Genomic DNA, 22795 nt, shown 5'->3' with positions numbered 1-22795 from the left:
AACACAGGCTTTTAGCTGGATTATCCTTGAATTAGATAAATTTTGTAAATCCATTTATCCATTCAATAAATATTTGAATTCCTCTTAATATGAGGTACAGTGTTAGATTCTGGGTATATATATATGTGTGTGGGCATATATATATATATATATTCCCCCCCCGGGTATATTAATGACACAAAAAAATTCTGGAATTTAAGAGTTCTTAGTTTGGCAGAGGAAAAAGACCAATAAAGCAAATAAAAACATTATAATATTATGAGGCAGCTGTGGAATATAAAGTGCTAAAGGCCACAAAAAACGTTTAGACTAAATTTTTAGAGAGTAGCAGTTTACCACAAGAACTGGAAGAGGCATAAGCCAGGAGGAACATGCAATATACGCAAAGCCTTAGAGGTCAGAGCTCAGAGACATGCAGACAGTTGTGCATGTGAACTAGAGGTGTGAACACAATCAAGAAAAGCATGTTGTGCTGGGTCTTGTATGGTGAAGCTACTGAATTTGTCATTTATTCTGTATGTGATGGGGAGGGCCACAAGTACATCTATTAGAAAAGTTCTTTTTGGTAGTTGTGTGGAGGATGCAACAAAAGAAAGAAAAGGGAACAAAGATACCTGGACCAGGTAACAAGTAACTAATCTTTCTGGAGAAAGATGCCAAAGGCTTGATTAAAATCACAGAAGGCCAAGGGAATAAGGTTTGAAAGTTCTTAATAAGGAAGGGAAGAAATACCATTTGGTGACTAACTTGGTATAAAGTGTGAAATAAAGTGCTTGGTCATATTGTCATTTGTGGAAAGAGGAAAGAAGATGGTATTCTTTTGTAAGAGAAGAGTATAAATTCAGTTTTTCGATATGCTGGGTTTAAGGCCTCTCTACCAGAAATGTGGGCCACAGCCTAGAGGATTACGAGAAATGCAGAATCTCAGAATGCACTCCAAGTTTACAGAATTTACAATTAACAAGATTTTCAGATGATTCATATGTACACAGGCTTAAGGTATCTATAAGACCATACAAACAAACATGTCTGCTTACAGTCAGAAATGTGCTTTCTAACAATAGAAAGCTGTGACCTACAGATACTGGTTAAGAGTGTCATCAGGTAAATACTGTAATTGGAACAGAGGGAATGGGACATTCAGGAGAGTAATAAAAGAAGAAAATATGAAGACAGACCCTGACTAAACCTAACATTTGAAAGGTGGGTGGTAGAGGAGATGCCAGGAAAGGAGAATGAAAATCTTGCTAGATGGAGGAAAAACTAGGAGGTAACAAATTCACAGAAGTAAAGGGAAGAGAGTTTCAAATGCTAGAGCTGAGTAAGATTTAACCATCAGGAGGTAAACTGATAGAAACAGGAGCCAAAATATCATAGGTAGAAGAATGGCTGGCAGCAAATAAAATTCTGCTTATTATAAGAAGTCAGGCTGCAGTTCTAACTGATATTCTGATCTGAGCTATTTTTATTTTTTATAGACGGCAGATAAAGGAATGCAGAAATGCCTGATTGTTACTAATGGAAATTTATTACCTAAAAGAGAGTATGTTACAAAAACAGTACCCTCCAAGTAATACCTCGGTACTAAAATAGTGCTTGACACACAGTAAGCACTCAATAATTCACAGAATTACTGAATGGTTTACTCTGCATTTGTTGGTGCTATGCACATACTAAGTGCTTTAAGTGTGTTATTTAATCCTCAAAACAATCTTATAAGGTGGGTTTTTATTGGTTTTAAACCATCTATTACCCATTTTATAAATGAGAAAAACTGATGAAGTGAATACTCATGAATGATACTACTTACAGGAAAACTCATGATCCTAAAGGGATTACTACTGGCATAAGAAGTTGGTATGAGAAGTGAAATCACAGTCGGTATTAAGAAGTAAAAACTGAAAAAAAGGTCCTACATTACTTTAAAACTTTTTTCTGCCTTCAAAGGTATATGATTCTAATAAGGAATTGGCAAAATATAGTCTGAGGTCCATAATCTAGGCGGCTGCTTCAGGAAGTACAGTTTTACTGGAACAAAGCTACACATTTAAATATTGTCTAAGGCTGCTTCTGTACTACAGAAGCAGAGTTCAATAGTTGTAGCATAGACCTCTGTTGCCTATCAAGCTGAAAAATTTGATCTAGCCTTTCACACAAAGTGTGTGATATTTACATAATTAGGGAAAAAAATTTTTTTTTGAGACACACACATATAACATTGTAAGACTCATGCTTAAGAAGGAATTGTCATCTATTATTTTTCATGCTACTACAAATGATAAAACATTAGGTCCACGGGGCCACTGAAAGTGACTCCTGGCCTGGAGAGGGGGAAAGTCATCCCAGCATGACTGCAGTTCATGAAGCTGATTCTCTTAGCTGGTTGAACAGGGAGGAAGCCCTGCTCTTCCTTGTTCCTGCAGCTGTGGCAGAGAGGCTAAGGGTGGACAACTAGGATGACTGCTGGTCCACCCACCAATGAGCCTACACCAGCCACAGGTGAGCCTCTCAACAGCATGGGGAGCAAACCCGGCCCACTGTGCCCACAGAAGGCAAAGTGGGTGACTGCAATCAGCTGCACTGAAGGAAATCACAGCTCAACCACAACAGAAGGTCACAACAGCCCACAGAGGGGATACCCCTGGAGCATGTGATGCTGGTGAAAAAATGAACTATGCTCTAGGGCACCACAAGACCACTTCCTCAGAAGGTAACTGCATTTTTTTTTTTTTTTTAAGATTTCATTTATTTGTCACAGAGAAAGAGAGAGAGTAGGTGCACACACAAGCAGGGGGAAGGAGAAGCAGGCTCCTCTGTGGAGCAGGGAGCCCAATGTGGGACTCAATCTCAGGACCTGGGATCATGACCTGAGCCAAAGGCAGATGCTTAACTGACCGAGTCACCCAGCTGTCCCACAGTGTAACTACTTTCAAGACCAAAAGTTGTAGTTGATGTAATACATACAAACACAGAGTAAGACAAAATGAAGAGCGAGGCATCTGTCCCAGATGAAAGAACATGACAAAAATCACAGTAAAAGAGTTAAATAAAACAGATAAGCAATATGCCTGATGAAACTTTAAACTAACAGTCATAGATACTCAGTGGATTTGAGAAGAGGAGATGAACACAGTGACAACTTCAACAAAAAGAAAATACAAAGAAGAACCAATCAGAATTGAAGAGTTCATTAACTAAAATGAAAAATACACTAGAAGGAATCAAGAGCAGATGATGGAATACAGAAGAATGGATCAGCAATCCAGAAGACAAGGTAACAGAAAGTAACCAAGCCAAATGTCAAAGAGAATAAAAAATGAGAATAGGTTATGAAAAATATGGAACATCCTCCACTGTAAAACATTCATATTACAGGGATGCCAGAAAGAGAAGAGGAAAAACAAGGGATCAGAAAACTTATTTTAAAAAAATGGCTAAAAATTTCCCTAACCCAAGGGAAGGAAACAAACATTCAGATCCAGGAAGCATGCAGAACCCCTAAAAAGATAACTCAAAAGAGGTCCACAACAAGACACATAATTATAATCAACGATTAAAGACAAAAAGAGAATCTTAAAAGCAAAGCCAGAGAAAACAGTTATAATCAGGGAAACCCCATTTTTCACCAGAAACTTTGAGGCCAGAAGGGAGTGGCATGATAAATTCAAAGTGCTACAATGTAACAACCTTTAAGCAAGAATACTCAAATGAGGTTATGGTTAAGAACAGGAGAAAAAAAAAGTTCCAGACAAAAGTTAAAGGAGTTTTTCACCAATTAAGCAGAAAGAAAAGGCCATAATGAGAAGAAAATTAGGAAAAGGAAAAATTCTCAAAGGTAAAGGTGGTAGATTAAGCCAATATGGAGACTGAAACACAAAAAGTAGCAAAATCAAGTATACCTACAAAAATGAGTCAAGGGATACACAAAATAAAAAGATGTAAAATATGAAATCATACACATAAAAGTGGCCATCGACTTTATATAAGACTGTTATACACACAGAATGTTATATATGAACCAAATAATAACCAAAAAGAAACATACGATATACACAAAAACTAAAAAGGGATCCAAGAATGTTTAAGAAAGCCATCAAAACGAAAGAGAACGAGACAGAGAACTACAAAAACTACAAAGCAATTAACAAAATGACAATAAGGACACACCTACGAATATTTAATTAAATGAAAATGGTATATGGGGCGCCTGGTGCAGTGGGTTAAGTGTCTGTCAGTCTCTCTCTCTCTTCTTTTTTGCTTTTATTTATTTGAAAGAGAGAGAGAGAAGTTGAAGTGGAGGGTCAGAGGGAGAAGCAGACTCTCTGCTGAGCAGGGAGCCTGATGTGGGACTCTATCCTGGGACTCCAGGATCATGACCTGAGCCAAAGGCAGTTGCTTAAGCAACTGACCCACCCAGGCGCCCAAGTGTCTGTCTTAATTTAGGCTCAGGTCATGATCTCAGAGTCCTGAGATCAAGCCCTGCTTAAATTCTCTTTCTCCCTCTGCCCCTCCCTACGTATGCCTGCACTAGCATTCTTCTCTTTCTCTTAAAAAAAAAAAAAAAAAAAAAAAAGGGAAATTGACCAAATGCCCCAATCAAAAGACAGAGGGTGACTGAATGGGTAGTAAACAACAAAAAGGACCCATCTGTATCTTGTTTACAAGAGACTTGCTTCAGACTTAGACACATACAGAGTGAAAAATGAAGGTATGGGTATAGATATTCCATGCAAATGGAAGAGAAATAAAAAGACTGGCAAGAATACTTTTATCAAAGACTATAGCAAGAGACAAAGAAAGGCATTACAGAATGATAAAGTGGTCACTTCAATAAGAGGATTTACAACTATAAATATCTCTGCACCCAAAATAGTATCACTTAAATACACATAAAGCAATTATAAAAGGTATAAAGTAAGAAATTAGCAATAATACAATAGTAAGTGACTTAAACACCCCACTTACATCAGTGGATAGACATTGTGGATAGAAAATCAACAAGGAAAAAAGTAGCTTTGAATGACACATTAGAAGAGACAGAACAGGTATAAACAGAATATTCCATCCAAAAACTGCTGAATATACATTCAAGTGCACATGGTACATTCTCCAGGGCAGATCCTATCTTAGGCCACAAAGAAGTCTAAATAATTTTAGAAGTCTGAAATCATGTATCTTTTCTGATCATAAAGGTATGAAACAAAAAATTACAAGAAAAAAACTCGAAAAGCAAAAACACATGAAGGTTAAAAAAACACATTACTGAACACCAATGGGTCAGCAACAACAACAACAACAACAAAAATCAAAGAGAAAATAAAAATATATATGAAGAGAAATAAAAACGAAAACACAATGGTCCAAAAATCTTTGGGATGCAGCAAAAGCAGTTCTGAGAGGGAAATTTATTGAGATACATGCCTACCTCAAACAAGAAAAACCTCACCTTACATCTAAAGGAACTAGAGAAAGAACAAACAAAGCCAGTGAAAAAAGAGGGAAATGATAGAGGTTAGAGTGGGGGGCAGCATCTGCCTATGGCTTGGGTCATGATCCTGGCTGAGGTCCTGGGATCAAATCCCACATCGGCCCCCTGCTCAGCAGGGAGTCTGCTTCTCCCTCTCCTTTTGCCCCTCTCCTCTGCTCATGTGCATACTCTCTCTTTTAAATAAATAAATAAAACCTTAAAAAAAAAAGAGTGGAGATAAATGAAAGAAAGAGCAACTAAAAACTAAAATAGCAACTAAAAAAAAAAAGAGAAGTTCAGTATCAATTTGAATTTCCACCAACATTACTCCAGAGCTGGTATTCTGAAAAGAGGAAGACTCATCAAGAAAAAGAGGGCTCAGTTCAGTATTTGCAAATCATTGTGATACACATTAATAAGAGGAAGCATACAAACCATATCATCATCTCAATGGATGTATAAAAGGCATCTGACAAATTCTACCTTTGCTTATAATACAATCTTAAAATGAGTTTGGGTTAGGAGGGAATACACCTCGACATAATAAAGGCCATATATGAAAAACCCACAGCTAACATCACACTCAATGGTCAAACACTGAAACATTTTCCTCTAGGATCAGGAACAAGATAAGGACGTCCACACTTACTCAACACACTACTGGAAATCCTAGCTGCAGAGGAGTGATCATGACCAAATTTGTAAAGAAGTAAAACTGTTACCATTTGCAGATGACTAGATATTTTATATAGAAAACACTAAAGACAACCAAAACTGATTAGAACAGATACATTCAGCAGTTTCAGGATACAAAATTAATACACAGAAATTGGTTTTATTTCTATACACTAATAATGAAGTAGCAGAAAGAGAAATTAAGAGAACAATTCTACTTAAACTGTACCAAAAAGAATAAAATACCTACAAATAATTAAACCACGGAAGTAAAACACCAGTATTCTGAAAACTATGGGACACTAATGAAAGAAACTGAACATGACAATAACAACGGAAAGATATTCTGTGCTCATGAGCCGGAGGAATAACTATTATTTTTAAGATTTTATTTGAGGGGTGGAGAGAGAGAGAGAACATGACTGGAGGGAAGGACAGAGGGACAGTGAGAAGCAGACTCTGTTGAGCAGTAAGCCAGACGCCAGGCTATTTCCCAGGACCCTAAGATCATGACCTGAGTCAAGGAAGATACTTAACTGACTACACCACCCAGGTGCCCTGGAACAATTACTATTGTTAAAAAAAGTCCACACTAGGGGTGCCTGAGTGGCTCAGTGGGTTAAGTCTCTGCCTTCGGCTCAGTCATGATCTCAGGATCCTGGAATCGAGTCCCACATCGGGCTCTCTGCTCAGCGGGGAGCCTGCTTCCCCCCCTCTCTCTGCCTACCTGTGATCTCTCTCTCTGTGAAATAAATAAATAAAATCTTAAAAAAAAAAAAAAAGGTCCATACTACCCAAAACAATCTACAGATTCAGTGAATTTCCTATCAAATACCAATAGCATTTTTCACAGAACAAGAACAGATAATCCAGGGAGGAGTCAAGATGGCGGAGAAGTAGCAGGCTGAGACTATTTCAAGCTAGCAGGAGATCAGCTAGATAGCTTATCTAAAGATTGCAAACAACTCCAAACGCATCGGCAGATCAAAGAGAGAAGAAGAACATCAATTCTAGAAACAGAAAAACAACCACTTTCTGAAAGGTATGACTGGCAGAGAAGTGAATCCAAAGCCACGGGAAGATAGACCCTGCGGGGAGGGGCCGGCTCCCCGCAAGCGGCAGAGCAGCGGAGCACAAAATCAGGACTTTTAAAAGTCTGTTCCGCTGAGGGACATCGCTCCAGAGGCTAAACCGGGGCAAAGCCCACGCGGGGTCAGCGTGGCCTCAGGTCCCGCAGGGTCACAGAAGGATCGGGGGGTGTCTGAGTGTCACAGAGCTTACAGGTATTGGAATGGGAAAGCCAGCTACAGAGACAGAGCCGACAGTAAGCTCACAGGTTGGGGTTACCTTGAACCGGTCGCAGGCTCGGTGAGTTCGGAGGAGCGCAGCCCGAGGTCAGGCAGATGGGAGTTAATGGGCACTGTTCTCTGAGGGCGCACTGAGGAGTGGGGCCCTGGGCTCTTGGCTCCTCCGGGCCGGAGACCAGGAGGCCGCCATTTGTATTCCTGTCCTCCGGAACTCTATGGAAAGGGCTCAGGGAACAAAAGCTCCTGAAAGCAAACCGGAGCGGATTACTCAGCCCGGCCCCTGGTAAGGGCGGTGCAATTCCGCCTGGGGCAAAGACACTTGAGAATCACTACAACAGGCCCCTCCCCCAGAAGATCAACAAGAAATCCAGCCGAGACCAAGTTCACCTACCAAGGAGTGCGGTTTCAATACCAAGGAGAGCAGCAGAATTCCAGAGGAGGAGAAAGCAAAGCACGGAACTCATGGCTTTCTCCCTATGATTCTTTAGTCTTGCAGTTAATTTATTTTTTTTTTCTTTTTCATTTTTTTCTCTTCTTCTGCTAAATTTTTAACTTTTACCCTTTTCTTTTTTCATGTTTTTTAACTAGTTTAACTAATACGTATATTTTTTCTTTTTTATACTTTTCTTTATTCGTTTTCTTTTTTAAATTCTTTTCTTTCCTTTTTTTTTTCCTTTCTTTCTTTCTGAACCTCTTTTTATCCCCTTTCTCCCCTCTCACGATTCGGGATCTCTTTTGATTTGGTTAAAGCATGTTTTCCTGGGGTTGTTGACCCCTTTTAGTATTTTACTTGCTCCTTCATATACTCTTATCTGGACAAAATGACAAGGCGGAAAAATTCACCACAAAAAAAAGAACAAGAGGCAGTACCAAAGGCTAGGGATCTAATCAATACAGACATTGGTAATATGTCAGATCTAGAGTTCAGAATGACAATTCTCAAGGTTCTAGTCGGGCTCGAAAAAGGCATGGAAGATACTAGAGAAACCCTCTCGGGATATATAAAAGCCCTTTCTGGAGAAATAAAAGAACTAAAATCTAACCAAGTTGAAATCAAAAAAGCTATTAATGAGGTGCAATCAAAAATGGAGGCTCTCACTGCTAGGATAAATGAGGCAGAAGAAAGAATTAGCAATATAGAAGACCAAATGACAGAGAATAAAGAAGCTGAGCAAAAGAGGGACAAACAGCTACTGGACCACGAGGGGAGAATTCGAGAGATAAGTGACACCAGAAGACGAAACAACATTAGAATAATTGGGATTCCAGAAGAAGAAGAAAGAGAGAGGGGAGCAGAAGGTATACTGGAGAGAATCATTGGGGAGAATTTCCCCAATATGGCAAAGGGAACAAGCATCAAAATTCAGGAGGTGCAGAGAATGCCCCTCAAAATCAATAAGAATAGGGCCACACCCCATCACCTAACAGTAAAATTTACAAGTCTTAGTGACAAAGAGAAAATCCTGAAAGCAGCCCGGGAAAAGAAGTCTGTAACATACAATGGTAAAAATATTAGATTGGCAGCAGACTTATCCACAGAAACCTGGAAGGCCAGAAAGAGCTGGCATGAAATATTCAGAGCACTGAACGAGAAAAACATGCAGCCAAGAATACTATATCCAGCTAGGCTATCACTGAAAATAGAAGGAGAAATTAAAAGCTTCCAGGACAAACAAAAACTGAAAGAATTTGCAAACACCAAATCAGCTCTACAGGAAATATTGAAAGGGGTCCTCTAAGCAAAGAGAGAGCCTACAAGTGGTAGATCAGAAAGGAACAGAGACCATATACAGTAACAGTCACCTTATAGGCAATACAATGGCACTAAATTCATATCTCTCAATAGTTACTCTGAATGTTAATGGACTAAATGCCCCAATCAAAAGACACAGGGTATCAGAATGGTTAAAAAAACAAAACCCATCTATATGTTGCCTCCAAGAAACTCATTTTAAGCCCGAAGACACCTCCAGATTTAAAGTGAGGGGGTGGAAAAGAATTTACCATGCTAATGCACATCAGAAGAAAGCATGAGTGACAATCCTTATATCAGATCAATTAGATTTTAAGCCAAAGACTATAATAAGAGATGAGAAAGGACACTGTATCATACTCAAAGGGTCCGTCCAACAAGGGATCTAACAATTTTAAATATCTATGCCCCCAACGTGGGAGCAGCCAACTATATAAACCAATTAATAACAAAATCAAAGAAAGACATCAACAATAATACAATAATAGTAGGGGACTTTAACACTCCCCTCACTGAAATGGACAGATCATCCAAGCAAAAGATAAACAAGGAAATAAAGGCCTTAAATGACACACTGGACCAGATGGACATCACAGATATATTCAGAACATTTCATCCCAAGCAACAGAATACACAATCTTCTCTAGTGCACATGGAACATTCTCCAGAATAGATCACATCCTCGGTCCTAAATCAGGTCTCAACCAGTATCAAAAGATTGGGATCATTCCCTGCATATTTTCAGACCACAATGCTCTGAAGCTAGAACTCAACCACAAGAGGAAGTTTAGAAAGAACCCCAAAACATGGAGACTAAACATCATCCTTCTAAAGAATGAATGGGTCAACCAGGAAATTAAAGAAGAATTGAAAAAAATCATGGAAACAAATGATAATGAAAACACAACAGTTCAAAATCTGTGGGACAGAACAAAGGCAGTCCTGAGAGGAAAATATATAGTGGTACAAGCCTTTCTCAAGAAACAAGATAGGTCTCAGGCACACAACCTAACCCTACACCTAAAGGAGCTGGAGAAAGAACAAGAAAGAAACCCTAAACCCAGCAGGAGAAATCATAAAGATCAGAGCAGAAATCAATGAAATAGAAACCAAAAAAACAATAGAATAAATCAAGGAAACTAGGAGCTGGTTCTTTGAAAGAATTAATAAAATTGATAAATCCCTGGCCAGACTTATCAAAAAGAAAAGAGAAAGGACCCAAATAAATAAAATCATGAATGAAAGAGGAGAGATCACAACTAACACCAAACAAATACAAACCATTATAAGAATATACTATGAGCAACTCTATGCCAACGAATGTGACAATCTGGAAGAAATGGATGCATTCCTAGAAATATATAAACTACCACAACTGAACCAGGAAGAAACAGAAAGCCTGAACAGACCTATAACCAGTAAGGAGATTGAAACAGTCATTAAAAATCTCCAAACAAACAAAAGCCCAGGGCCAGATGGCTTCCTGGGGGAATTCTACCAAACATTTAAAGAAGAACTAATTCCTATTCTCCTGAAACTGTTCCAAAAAATAGAAATGGAAGGAAAACTTCCAAACCCATTTTATGAGGCCAGCATCACCTTGATCCCAAAACCAGACAAGGATCCCATCAAAAAAGAGAGCTATAGCCCAATATTCTTGATAAACATAGATGCGAAAATTCTCACCAAAATACTAGCCAATAGGATTCAACAGTACATTAAAAGGATTATTCACCACGACCAAGTGGGATTTATTCCAGGGCTGCAAGGTTGGTTCAACATCCACAAATCAATCAATGTGATACAACAGATCAATAAAAGAAAGAACAAGAACCATATGATACTCTCAATAGATGCTGAAAAAGCATTTGACAAAGTACAGCATCCCTTCCTGATCAAAACTCTTCAAAGTGTAGGGATAGAAGGCACATACCTCAATATTATCAAAGCCATTTATGAAAAACCCACCGCAAATATCATTCTCAATGGAGAAAAACTGAAAGCTTTTCCGCTAAGGTCAGGAACACGGCAGGGATGTCCATTATCACCACTGCTATTCAACATCGTACTAGAAGTCCTAGCCTCAGCAATCAGACAACAAAAGGAAATTAAAGGCATCCAAATCGGCAAAGAAGTAGTCAAACTATCACTCTTTGCAGATGATATGATACTATATGTGGAAAACCCAAAAGACTCCACTCCAAAACTGCTAGAACTTGTATAGGAATTCAGTTTAAAGTGTCAGGATATAAAATCAATGCACAGAAATCAGTTGCATTTCTCTACACCAACAACAAGACAGAAGAAAGAGAAATTAAGGAGTCAATCCCATTTACAATTGCACCCCAAACCATAAGATACCTAGGAATAAACCTAACCAAAGAAGCGGAAAAATGTTCCATGCTCCTGGATTGGAAGAATAAATATTGTGAAAATGTCTATGCTACCTAAAGCAATCTACACATTTAATGCAATTCCTATCAAAGTACCATCCATCTTTTTCAAAGAAATGGAACAAATAATCCTAAAATTTATATGGAACCAGAAAAGACCTCGAATAGCCAAAGGAATATTGAAAAAGAAAGCCAAAGTTGGTGGCATCACAATTCTGGACTTCAAGCTCTATTACAAAGCTGTCACCATCAAGACAGTATGGTATTGGCACAAAAACAGACACATAGATCAATGGAACAGAATAGAAAGCCCAGAAATAGACCCTTAACTCTATGGTCAACTAATCTTCGACAAAGCAGGAAAGAATGTCCAATGGAAAAAGGACAGCCTCTTCCATAAATGGTGCTGGGAAAACTGGACAGCAACATGCCGAAAAATGAAACTGGACCATTTCCTTACACTACACATGAAAATAGACTCAAAATGGATGAAGGACCTCAATGTGAGAAAGGAATCCATCAAAATCCTTGAGGAGAACACAGGCAGCAACCTCTTCGACCTCAGCCGCAGCAACCTCTTCGACCTCCGCCGCAGCAACATCTTCCTAGGAACATCGCCAAAGGCAAGGGAAGCAAGGGCAAAAATGAACTATTGGGATTTTATCAAGATCAAAAGCTTTTGCACAGCAAAGGAAACAGTTAACAAAACCAAAAGACAACTGACAGAATGGGAGAAGATATTTGCAAACAACATATCAGATAAAGGACTAGTGTCCAAAATCTATAAAGAACTTAGCAAACTCAACACCCAAAGAACAAATAATCCAATCAAGAAATGGGCAGAGGACATGAATAGACATTTCGGCAAAGACGACATCCAGATGGCCAACAGATACATGAAAAAGTGCTCCATATCACTCGGCATCAGGGAAATACAAATCAAAACCACAATGAGATATCACCTCACACCAGTCAGAATGGCTAAAATAAACAAGTCAGGAAATTTTGACAGATGCTGGCGAGGATGCGGAGAAAGGGGAACCCTTCTACACTGTTGGTGGGAATGCAAGCTGGTGCAGCCACTCTGGAAAACAGCATGGAGGTTCCTCAAAATGTTGAAAATAGAACTGCCCTATGACCCAGCAATTGCACTACTGGGTATTTACCCTAAAGATACAAACGTAGTGATCCGAAGGGGCACGTGCATCCGAATGTTTATAGCAGCAATGTCCACAATAGCCAAACTATGGAAAGAACCTAGATGTCCATCAACAGATGAATGGATAAAGATGTGGTATATATACACAATGGAATACTATGCAGCCATCAAAAGAAACGAAATCTTGCCATTTGCGACAACGTGGATGGAACTAGAGCGTATCATGCTTAGCAAAATAAGTCAATCGGAGAAAGACAACTATCATATGATCTCCCTGATATGAGGAAGTGGTGATGCAACATGGGGGCTTAAGTGGGTAGGAGAAGAATAAATGAAACAAGATGGGATTGGGAGGGAGACAAACCATAAGTGACTCTTAATCTCATAGAACAAACTGAGGGTTGCTGGGGGGAGGGGGGTTGGGAGAAGGGGGGTGCGGTTATGGACATTGGGGAGGGTATGTGCTTTGGTGAGTGCTGTGAAGTGTGTAAACCTGGTGATTCACAGACCTGTACCCCTGGGGATAAAAATATATTAAATGTTTATAAAAGAAAAAAAAAACAAAAAAAACCCCAGATAATCCTAAAATTTTTACCAGAAATGTAAAAGACCTTCAATATCCAAAGCAATCTTAAGAAAAAGCTAGAGGTAACACAATCCCAGATTTCAAGATATACTACCAAAGCTGCAGTAATCAAAACAGTATTGTATGAGCACAAAAGCAGACAGAGGTCAGGAATAGGATAGAGCCCAGAAATAAAACCCATGCTTAAATCGTCAATTAATCTATAACACAATATACAAAAGGAAAAAGACAGTAACATCAATAAATGGTTTTGGGAAAACTGGACAGGCATATGCAAAAGAATTAAGCTGGACCAGTTTCTAACACCATTCACAAAAATAAACTCAAAATGGATTAAGGACCTCTCTGCTTGATCGAGCCTGATGAGGGAAGCAGAGACCCTGCTTCCCTCTCTCTCTGCCTGCTTTTCTGACTACTTGTGATCTCCCCCTGTCAGATAAATAAAAATCTTTAAAAGAGCTTATAGAACACAAAGGAACGAGTCCCAGAACCTTGCCAAATAATGAGGAAGCTGCTGGAACTCTCTCAGTCAAAAGAGCAGGTGAAGGGGTGCCTGGGTGGCTCAGTGGGTTAAGGGTTAAGTGGTTAAGGTGAGTTAAGGCCTCTGCCTTCGGCTCAGGTCATGATCCCAGGGTCCTGGGATTGAGCTCCACATCGGGCTCTCTGCTGAGCAGGGAGCCTGCTTCTTCCTCTCTCTCTCTGCCTACTTGTGATCTTTGTCAAATAAATAAAATCTAAAAAAAAAAAGCAGGTGAATACTATGATTTACATTCTCCCTCCACCGTGACAGTGTAATCAAGATCAGGGCCCCCAGACCACATCAGCCCCAGACATAGTGGGGCATGGACGGGGTTGAGGGGTGTTTATAAGTTCAAGGAGAATTTAAAGATCCAGCACTAGAACTCTGCTAGATGGGGGGACAGCTGCTGGAACTCTCTCCAGGTTGCAGGGGCTGGTGAGAAACATGGTTCACCATGTTCTCCATACCTTGATAACTTGGATGGGAGGAGGGTCCAGGTACCCTAACCAGCATGTTGCTTCCTGGGTCCCCAGCCCACATCAACCCCAACCACTCCACCAAGCAGTTTCAGCACAGTCCACACCAGGACACCCCTGGTCATATCCAGCAGTTGTGCCAATGTGACATGAACACAAAGCGCTCTGGAATACTCCAGCTCCACACCTCTTTGGCTCCTAAGAGTTTCCTAGGACACCCCTGGTCAGATCCAGCAGTTGTGCCAATGTGACATGAACACAAAGCGCTCTGGAATACTCCAGCTCCACACCTCTTTGGCTCCTAAGAGTTTCCTAGGACACCCCTGGCACAGAGATTACTGGGACCTCCTGGCTCTCACCTGGTTCAGGTCCAGGAACCCCCAGCCCATGCTGGCCCAGTTCTAGTACCCTGCCAGGACACTCGCTGCACTGAGCACTCTGTGATACCCTGATCCCACCCATTTCAGCTTCAGCTGTCCCGCCAGGTGCTTTCTGCCTGAAGAGCCCTGGGGCAGCCGCAGCCCGTATCCATTGTAGCTTTAGCTGTCCTCTCAGGGCACCCTGGGCACAGAGAGCTCCAGGATCACCTTGGCCCATACCTACTTCAGCTACAGATGTTCTACCAAAATGCTCCCTACAGAGAATACCTTAGGACCTCCCCCAGGCCCATGCCCCACCTTAAATCAAGCTGCCTTGCCAGGGTGCTTTCTGGAGAGCCCCAGGACACCCCAGCACACACTTGATCAGCTTCACAGTCTACCCAGGGGACAACCATACACAAGACCATTCCTCCAAGTTTAGAAGTGGCTGTTCTGCCTAATTCACAGAAACAAGCACTTTAGAAAGTAAAGCAGACTGGAGAGACGGAAGAATATGCTACCAAAGAAAAAATAAGAAAGAACCTCAGGAAAAGAACTAAATGAACATAGATAAGCAATGGTCTGATAAAGAATTGAAAAAAAGTAATGATCATAAAGATGCTTACTGGACTGAAGCAAGTAAAAGAACTAAGGGAGGACTTCAACAAAGAGAAAACATAAAGAACTATCAGAGTTGAAGAATACAAGAACTGAAATGAAAAATAACTGGGGAAATCAACAGTACGTTAGCAGATGCAGAACAATGGAGCACTGATCTCGAAGACAGGCTATGGAATGCTTACTCGTTAAGCATCTGCCTTCTGCTCAAGTCATGATCTCAGGGTCTTGGTATTGATCCCTGCTCAGCAGGAAGCCTGCTTCCCCCTCTTCCACTCCCTCTGTTTATGTTCCCTCTCTCACTGTGTCTCTGTCAAATAAAATCTTCACGATGGGGTGCCTCGGTGGCTCAGTGGGTTAAAGCCTCTGTCTTTGGCTCAGGTCATGATCCCGGGTTCCTGGGATCGAGCCCCTCATCAGGCTCTCACCCATAGTGAATATAGCATAAAGTACAGACTTGTACAACTTACACAAATTATACCTAAAATTGATGTAAAATTGTGTGTCAGCTATATTTTAATAAAAAAACAAAGTGTGGAATACACAATGGCATATTACTCAGCTACAGAAAAGAATGAGATCTTTCCATTTATGACAACATGGATGGGTCTAGAGTGATTAAGCTAAGTGAAATAAGCCAGACAGAGAAAGACAAATACCGTATCATTTCACATATATGTGCAATCTAAAAAATAAGTGAAATAACCAAAAAATGAACAGATTCTTAAATACAGAGAACTGGTGATTGCCACAGAGGAAGTGGATGGAGGGGATTGGTGATTAAGGGGATTAAGAGATACCAGTTTCCAGTTATAAAATAAATTCTAAGTCACAAAGATAAAAATAATATAGTCAATAATATTGTAATAACATTGTATAGTATCAGATGATGTTTACACTTAATGTCATTAGCACTGTGATTTTTATATATATATATATATATATATATAAATTACCAAATCAGTATGCTGTACACGGGAAACACTGTATGTCAGTTATTCCTCAATAATTAAAAATACGAAGGATTATAAGAAAGTATTCATACTTAACACAACCAAAACATGGAAATTAGAAGAATCTTAGGAGCTGAACCTGGAATTGGCTTTGGAATATAATATGGGACTTTTTTCCCACAAACATTGAGTGTTAAGTTCAATAAAATGTTTAAAAATTTGATTCTCTCTTCTGGTATTATTTAACATTAATTTACTTTTCTGTTTTATGACATGTCTGTTTTAATTAGGTGAATTTAAAAAATTACAATTATTGTTAAGATAAAGTATAATGAAAGTTACGATAATCCCAGAGGCTACTGGATATTGATGACAAAAGACCATAATGCAATGATGACATGAAAATTAGCTTGGTATTTGTAATTACTGTAAAAAGTGACATCTGTCCTTCATGCCCTATTCCAGATTATCTATAAGATAGTGAGTCAGAGGGGCACCTGGGTGGCTCAGCAGGTTAAAGCCTCTGCCTTTGGCTCAGGTCATGATCCCAAGTCCTGGGATCGAGCCCCACAATTGGGCTCTCTGCTCAGCAGGGAGCCTGCTTCCCCCGCCCCCTCTCTCTCTGCCTGCCTCTCTGCCTACTTGTGATCTCTGTCTGGCAAATAAATAAAATATTAAAAAAAAAAAAAAAAGATAGTCAGAAAGTGGGAATATAATAATGGTTATACTTAAAATATACCACCATCTCATGGACACCGAAACACTGGAATTATACATAATTGTACTGAATATGGATACACATTACAGAAATAATCACTTCTATTTAAAAAAAACTTGTGTATTAAATATTTATACACAGAATTAAAATCCAATTGCTTTCAAAAGGAAAAGACAGTATGACTACATGTATCCTAAGTATGACAATTTAAGTACATATAAGAAATATATAGAATTCAATTCCACTACAAGGATTGATAAACTCCACTCAAGCTTTTAAAGACTGAACTTCTGACTGTAGAAATTACTACCAAAGACATGATAAAATCTGCTATCACAAATAAGGCTAACTGTGGTAGTATCAAAGCTATTCTTAACCTAATGAAAATCTAAGTCACAGAAGATTATTAGTAAAACAAGTCAATAAATATGAATAATATAATTAAAAAGCAATTTCTACGATGATCAAACTATCATTTAGGTAAGTGATATAAAAACCAAAACCAACTATGGTACAATTCTGAGTGCGCTGAAGGGAAAAAAAAAAATCAGCATGAGGAATATTTCCCTAAGCAGTAGATACATTCTGTCCTATAGGAGAATGTATTTATTCTGACGAAGAATGTATTTAATTAGATGTGTATCTGCTTTGGGCCTCATATAATATGTCCCCAAGCCAAACTATTATTCTATTACATTTCTGTCCCAAAAAGCGCAATATATTATTATAAAATAATTCTAGGTCAGCAATAAAGGGCATGTGTGAACACAGGTAATTTAAAAGATACTAAGTCCAAAAAATTCCCTTGCCATTAAGTAAACAAGGTGAGAAGCCGTGAGAAAGTGAGCAGAAATAAAAACAAGGTGTATAAACCAAGTAACAAATGAAACAAACAAAATGCTTTATTACCTTTATACAATTTCAGTTTTATAAAACTGATTTTTAAATGACATGCCAGGACAGAATAGAAAATTCTTAGTCCAAGTTTTTCTGGAGATGCAAAGCTCCATTACTATTTGATGTCAACCAAAAGGATACATTTTCAGAATTATCCTTTCAAATGTTTTTCCTTAAAATTTCCTGTGAGAATGTACATGGATGACTGCTTTTCCTCTGTACCTCAAGTTCTATGGTAATTAATTCTCTTAATGATTTGTCGCTTTGTACAGGTCTATTCTCACTTACTCCAACTGTTCCTTATGAGCATTTTATATAAATCAACTTATATTTAAGATACATTAGAATGGTATGTTATTTAAAGGGATTACATTTATATCTGGTAAAACAAAGGCTCCTGTAAATTTACACATAAGTAAAGGAAAGGCTCTCCTAAGAATATCACTTCATCATGTGTTGTATCACACATTATGCCTACTTAAAATAACCTTATATTCAACGATTACTATAAAACTCTACCTCCAGAAAACAGAACGTGGAAAAAATACATATACTGTTGAGAAAGTATAATCCTAAAAATTCTTATTCTTGGGAATATGTAATGAAAGTATTCTTGTAAAATACTGATTTTAAATTAAAGTGAGAATTTACTGGAGAAAATTTTACATACCTTGGACTTGAGGGAACCTCCCCAATTTTCATCCACAGACTTCAAGAATAGCTCCTGCATAAAGCTGCAAAAGGAAAAACAAGAATTTAAAAAACTGGTATAATTTTAAGATTTTATTTTGGGAAGGGTAAAAGAAAGTACGAGTGGGGGCGGGAAGGCAGAGAGGAAGGGTGAGAGTCTTTCAAGCAGACTTTACACTGGGAGCCCGATAGCAGGGCGCAGTCTCAACAACCCTGAGATCATGACCAGAGCCCCAAATCAAGAGTTGGAAGCTTAAACAACTGAGCCACTCAGGTACCCCTGTTGTAATTTAAAAAATGTAGTTATTTCAGTTAAAACAAATATTAAACAGATAGAATCAAATGTTCAGAGCTGAAGAGAACTATGTAGTTCCATTCTGATAGAAGAGGAAATGAGGCCCATGGATGTTAAATGATTGAGGAATTTAAGCGTTACTTAGTAAGAGATTGAAGGAGATGTCATTAGAAAGAATTTTTGTTAAAGATCTGAGAGAGACAGAGAGGAAGAGAGACTGTGCACACCTGTGTGTGAGTGTGTGTGTGTGTGTGTGTGTGGGGAGGGCAGAGGCCCGAGGTGGGGCTCTATCTCACACACCATGAGATCATGACATCATGACCTGAGCCACCCATGCACCCCTCATTAGAAAGAATTTAAATGCAAATATTTTCCCTTAATGAATTCACTTAAAATGAATTAAATGATAAATATTGCTTTTCTAGCTATATAGGACCTGCACAATTTACAGTAAAAGCCCATTATAAAAAAACTATAATGCAAAAATTTTATTACAATGAATTCAGCTGAAATGGATTCAATGGTATACATCAATTTTTTTCAGCTGTAGAGCCTGACCATTCTTTTTGTAGTGACATGGGGATGCTAGGGCTCTAAGAGAAGGCAGGCTATTATAAAAACATACTATATCCATTTTATTTATTGTTAGTCTTTACACTTTTTATTGTAGGTCTAAAAGCTGAAGATGGATTTTACTTTTAAGTTCTAAAATAGCATAAATATCCCATGTATTATGCAGTATGATTATTTTAAATACTTTGGAAAATATAAAAAAGTACAGAGTAGAAATTATAAATTTACTTTATTTCCATTTATATCCAAGAGATAATTTTTTTTTTAATCAGTTTGGAGATTCTGACCTAGATCAATAGTTCCTAAATTTTTGAGGGCCACTGATACTTTTGAGAATCTGATGAACTTTTGCTTTGAGGCTATTCATGGACTCTCTGAAACCACTGATGAATTTCAAATTAAGAACTCTGATGATCTCCAAAGATTCTCTGCAGCATTAACAATTTGATATTAAGGGGATCTAATTTTATGCAGTAAGCTGCTTTTTAGTTACTCTTGTTGGACAAGCCCACAGAATATCTTTAAAAAATCAGGTCATATTACCAATAAGATCATGAAAAGATGTTCAACATCACTAATCATTAGGAAAAAAGCAAATCAGAATCACAATGAGCTACCAACCATTTCACACTAGATAGGAGGGCTATGATTAAAAACAACAACACAGAAAACCAGTGGTGGTGAAGATGTGGAAAAATCAGAACCCTTGGGCACTGCTGCTGGTAAGGTAAAATAGTACAGGCACTACAGAAAGTAAAAAGGCGGTTCCTTAAAAAATTAAACATAGAATTATATGATTCAGCAATTCTACTTCTAGCCAGAAATTAGAGGCAACCCAAATATCTATTGGCCAATGAATGGATAAACAAAGGTGGTATATACATATAATGAAATATTGTCTTAAAGAGAAAATTATGACACATGCTATAACATGCATGAATCTTGCAGACAGGAAATAAAACAATTACAAAAGGATAAATATTACATGATTCCACTTTTATGAGGTACTTAGAGTAGTCAAGGTGAGAGATAGAAAGTAAAACAGTGGTTGCCAGGGGCTGGGAGAGGGAAGAAGAGAAGCATTATATATTGAGAATGGAGTTTCAGTTTAGAAAGATGAAAAAGTTCTGGAAGGACATGGACACTTAAAAATAGTTAAAATGGTGAAGTTTATGCTATATATATATATATTACCAGAATTAAGAAAGTTAAAAAAGCAGTAAGGCCATATTAAAATTTGGTTATTAGATTTAGCTTTTATTTGTAAGTCTGTGATTCCCTGGAAACTAAGTGGAGATTCCATTACCTTATATAATAGCATTTCTCTACAAAACTGTTTCCCAATATTCTCCATAACATGACATGTGGAAAATGGTTAACAACTTTATGAAGCTTAGAACTGGAGATGACTAGCTTGGTGGGCCCTGTGCATCCCAGTCCCTATTTGGCTGTTGCAAGGACTGAAGGAGTCCATATCCCAGCAGACTTCTAAGGCATTCATGGAAAGCACTTCTCTGTACAATAAAACAAATGGTTAAAAATACTAGAAACATGTTCAATGAACAGGCAGCTCAGATGTGACTTTGTCCAGAAAAACTTTTGTTGATTTCCTATCCTGCAGGTACTTTCTGCAGAATTCCAGTTTTTTCTTTCTTTCTTCTTAAAGATCTTATTTGACAGAAAGAGCGTGCACACACGCTCACAAAAGCAGGGGAAGCAGCACAGGGAGAGGGAGAAGCAGGCTCTGTGCTGAGCACAGCCAGATGTGGGGCTTAATCCCCAGGATCCCTGGATCATGACCTGAGCTGAAGGCAGACTCTTAACTGACAGAGCCACCCAGGCACCCCAGAATTCTGTTCTTATAATGTGCTGTAAATATTCTGTAACTTAACTGTGGAAAGGAAATGTCTTAATTATCATAACTATCCCCAGAACTAGACACAAAGCTTCTCACTGTATGTGTGTTGGAGAGAATTACTCATTTAACAGAATTAAATACCTTCTTTTTGTTTTTTTAAAGATTTTATTTATTTATTTGACAGACGGAGATCACAAGCAGGCAGAGAAGCAGGCCCAGAGAGAGGAGGAAGCAGGCTCCCTGCTGAGCGGAGAGCCCGATGTGGGGCTTGATCCCAGGACCCTGGGATCACGACCTGAGCCGAAAGCAGAGGCTTTAACCCACTGAGCCACCCAGGCGCCCCTGAACACCTCTTTTTTTGTTACATAACTTTAAAAATATTTCAAGTTCCTTTGACATACTTGTAGAGTTCATTGTACTTAGTTTCAGTGTAGGGTAAATAAAAAGAAAATTTATCTTAGAGCTGCCTAACCTTATTAATAACAAATTCTAAAAGAATTAGTTAATTTTTTTTTTAAAGATTTTATTTATTTTTCAGAGACAGAGGGAGAGAGCGCGAGCGAGCACAGGCAGACAGAGGCAGGCAGAGGCAGAGGGAGAAGCAGGCTCCCTGCCGAGCAAGGAGCCCGATGTGGGACTCAATCCCAGGACCCTGGGATCATGACCTGAGCCGAAGGCAGCTGCTTAACCAACTGAGCCACCCAGGCGTCCCAGAATTAGTTAATTTTTAAAAATGATTTTATTTATCTATTTGACAGAAAGAGAGTAAGCAAGTGTGCACAAGCAGGGGGAGCAACAGGCAGAGGGAGAGGGAAAAGCTCCCTGCTGAGCAGAGCCCAACCAGAGAGCCCAACATGGGGCTCAACCCCAGGACTCTGGGATCATGACCCGAGCTGAAGGCAGATGCTCAACTGACTAAGTCACCCAGGTTCCCCTAAAGGTATTAATTTGTGATGACAGTTGGCATTTCACTTATGAATTTGTGGTGTTCATAGAAAAACACTGGTTTTTCATGTTGAGTAAGTAATTTTACTACAAATTCTGATAAATTTTCAGTGACATAATCATAAGCATCTTTGGCATTACACAAATTCAGGTAATATGTAACTTATAATAGGAATTCTCTAGGGCATAAAGGGTTAAAGGATTTAAAAAGGTTAAACTTGTAATTCCTTGACTTTCCCCCTTAGCATTCGGACTTTTTAAAGTAACATCACTGGCATAGAAAAAATGCTGACCTTCAACATTTGTGGATAGCTACCCAATGGAAGAGAAATAAAAAAAGTGATGTAACTTTTACAGAACAAGCTAATTTTTAAAATACCAAGTTGGTAGGCCTCTTTTTTGTAGGCCTCAAGAAGCTCATTTCTACAATCTATCTCTAGACTCTAGGAGGTACTTATTCCATTATCTTATAATAACCCAAATAACTTAAATGAAAATACATGGATACCTTTAGAAAAATATAAACATGACATGCAAAGCTGCATTTTTCCCT

General features: G+C 38.7%; 1 protein-coding gene across 2 annotated transcripts in view; it reads right to left on the bottom strand.

Moving 5' to 3' along the window:
* Window positions 1–22795, bottom strand: part of SELENOF (selenoprotein F) — a 59355-nt gene that overhangs the window by 9558 nt on the left and 27002 nt on the right. For both annotated transcript variants that reach the window (XM_032303717.1, XM_032303716.1), the window contains exon 3: window positions 18552–18615. In XM_032303717.1, the coding sequence (XP_032159608.1) occupies window positions 18552–18615 (64 nt within the window). The remainder of the gene's footprint in view (window positions 1–18551; window positions 18616–22795) is intronic.

This window comes from Mustela erminea, chromosome 10 (genome assembly GCF_009829155.1).
Source record: "Mustela erminea isolate mMusErm1 chromosome 10, mMusErm1.Pri, whole genome shotgun sequence".
Taxonomy (NCBI): Eukaryota; Metazoa; Chordata; class Mammalia; order Carnivora; family Mustelidae; genus Mustela; species Mustela erminea.
Note: the sequence above shows the minus strand (reverse complement) of the source record. Positions and strands in the feature narration are given on the sequence as shown.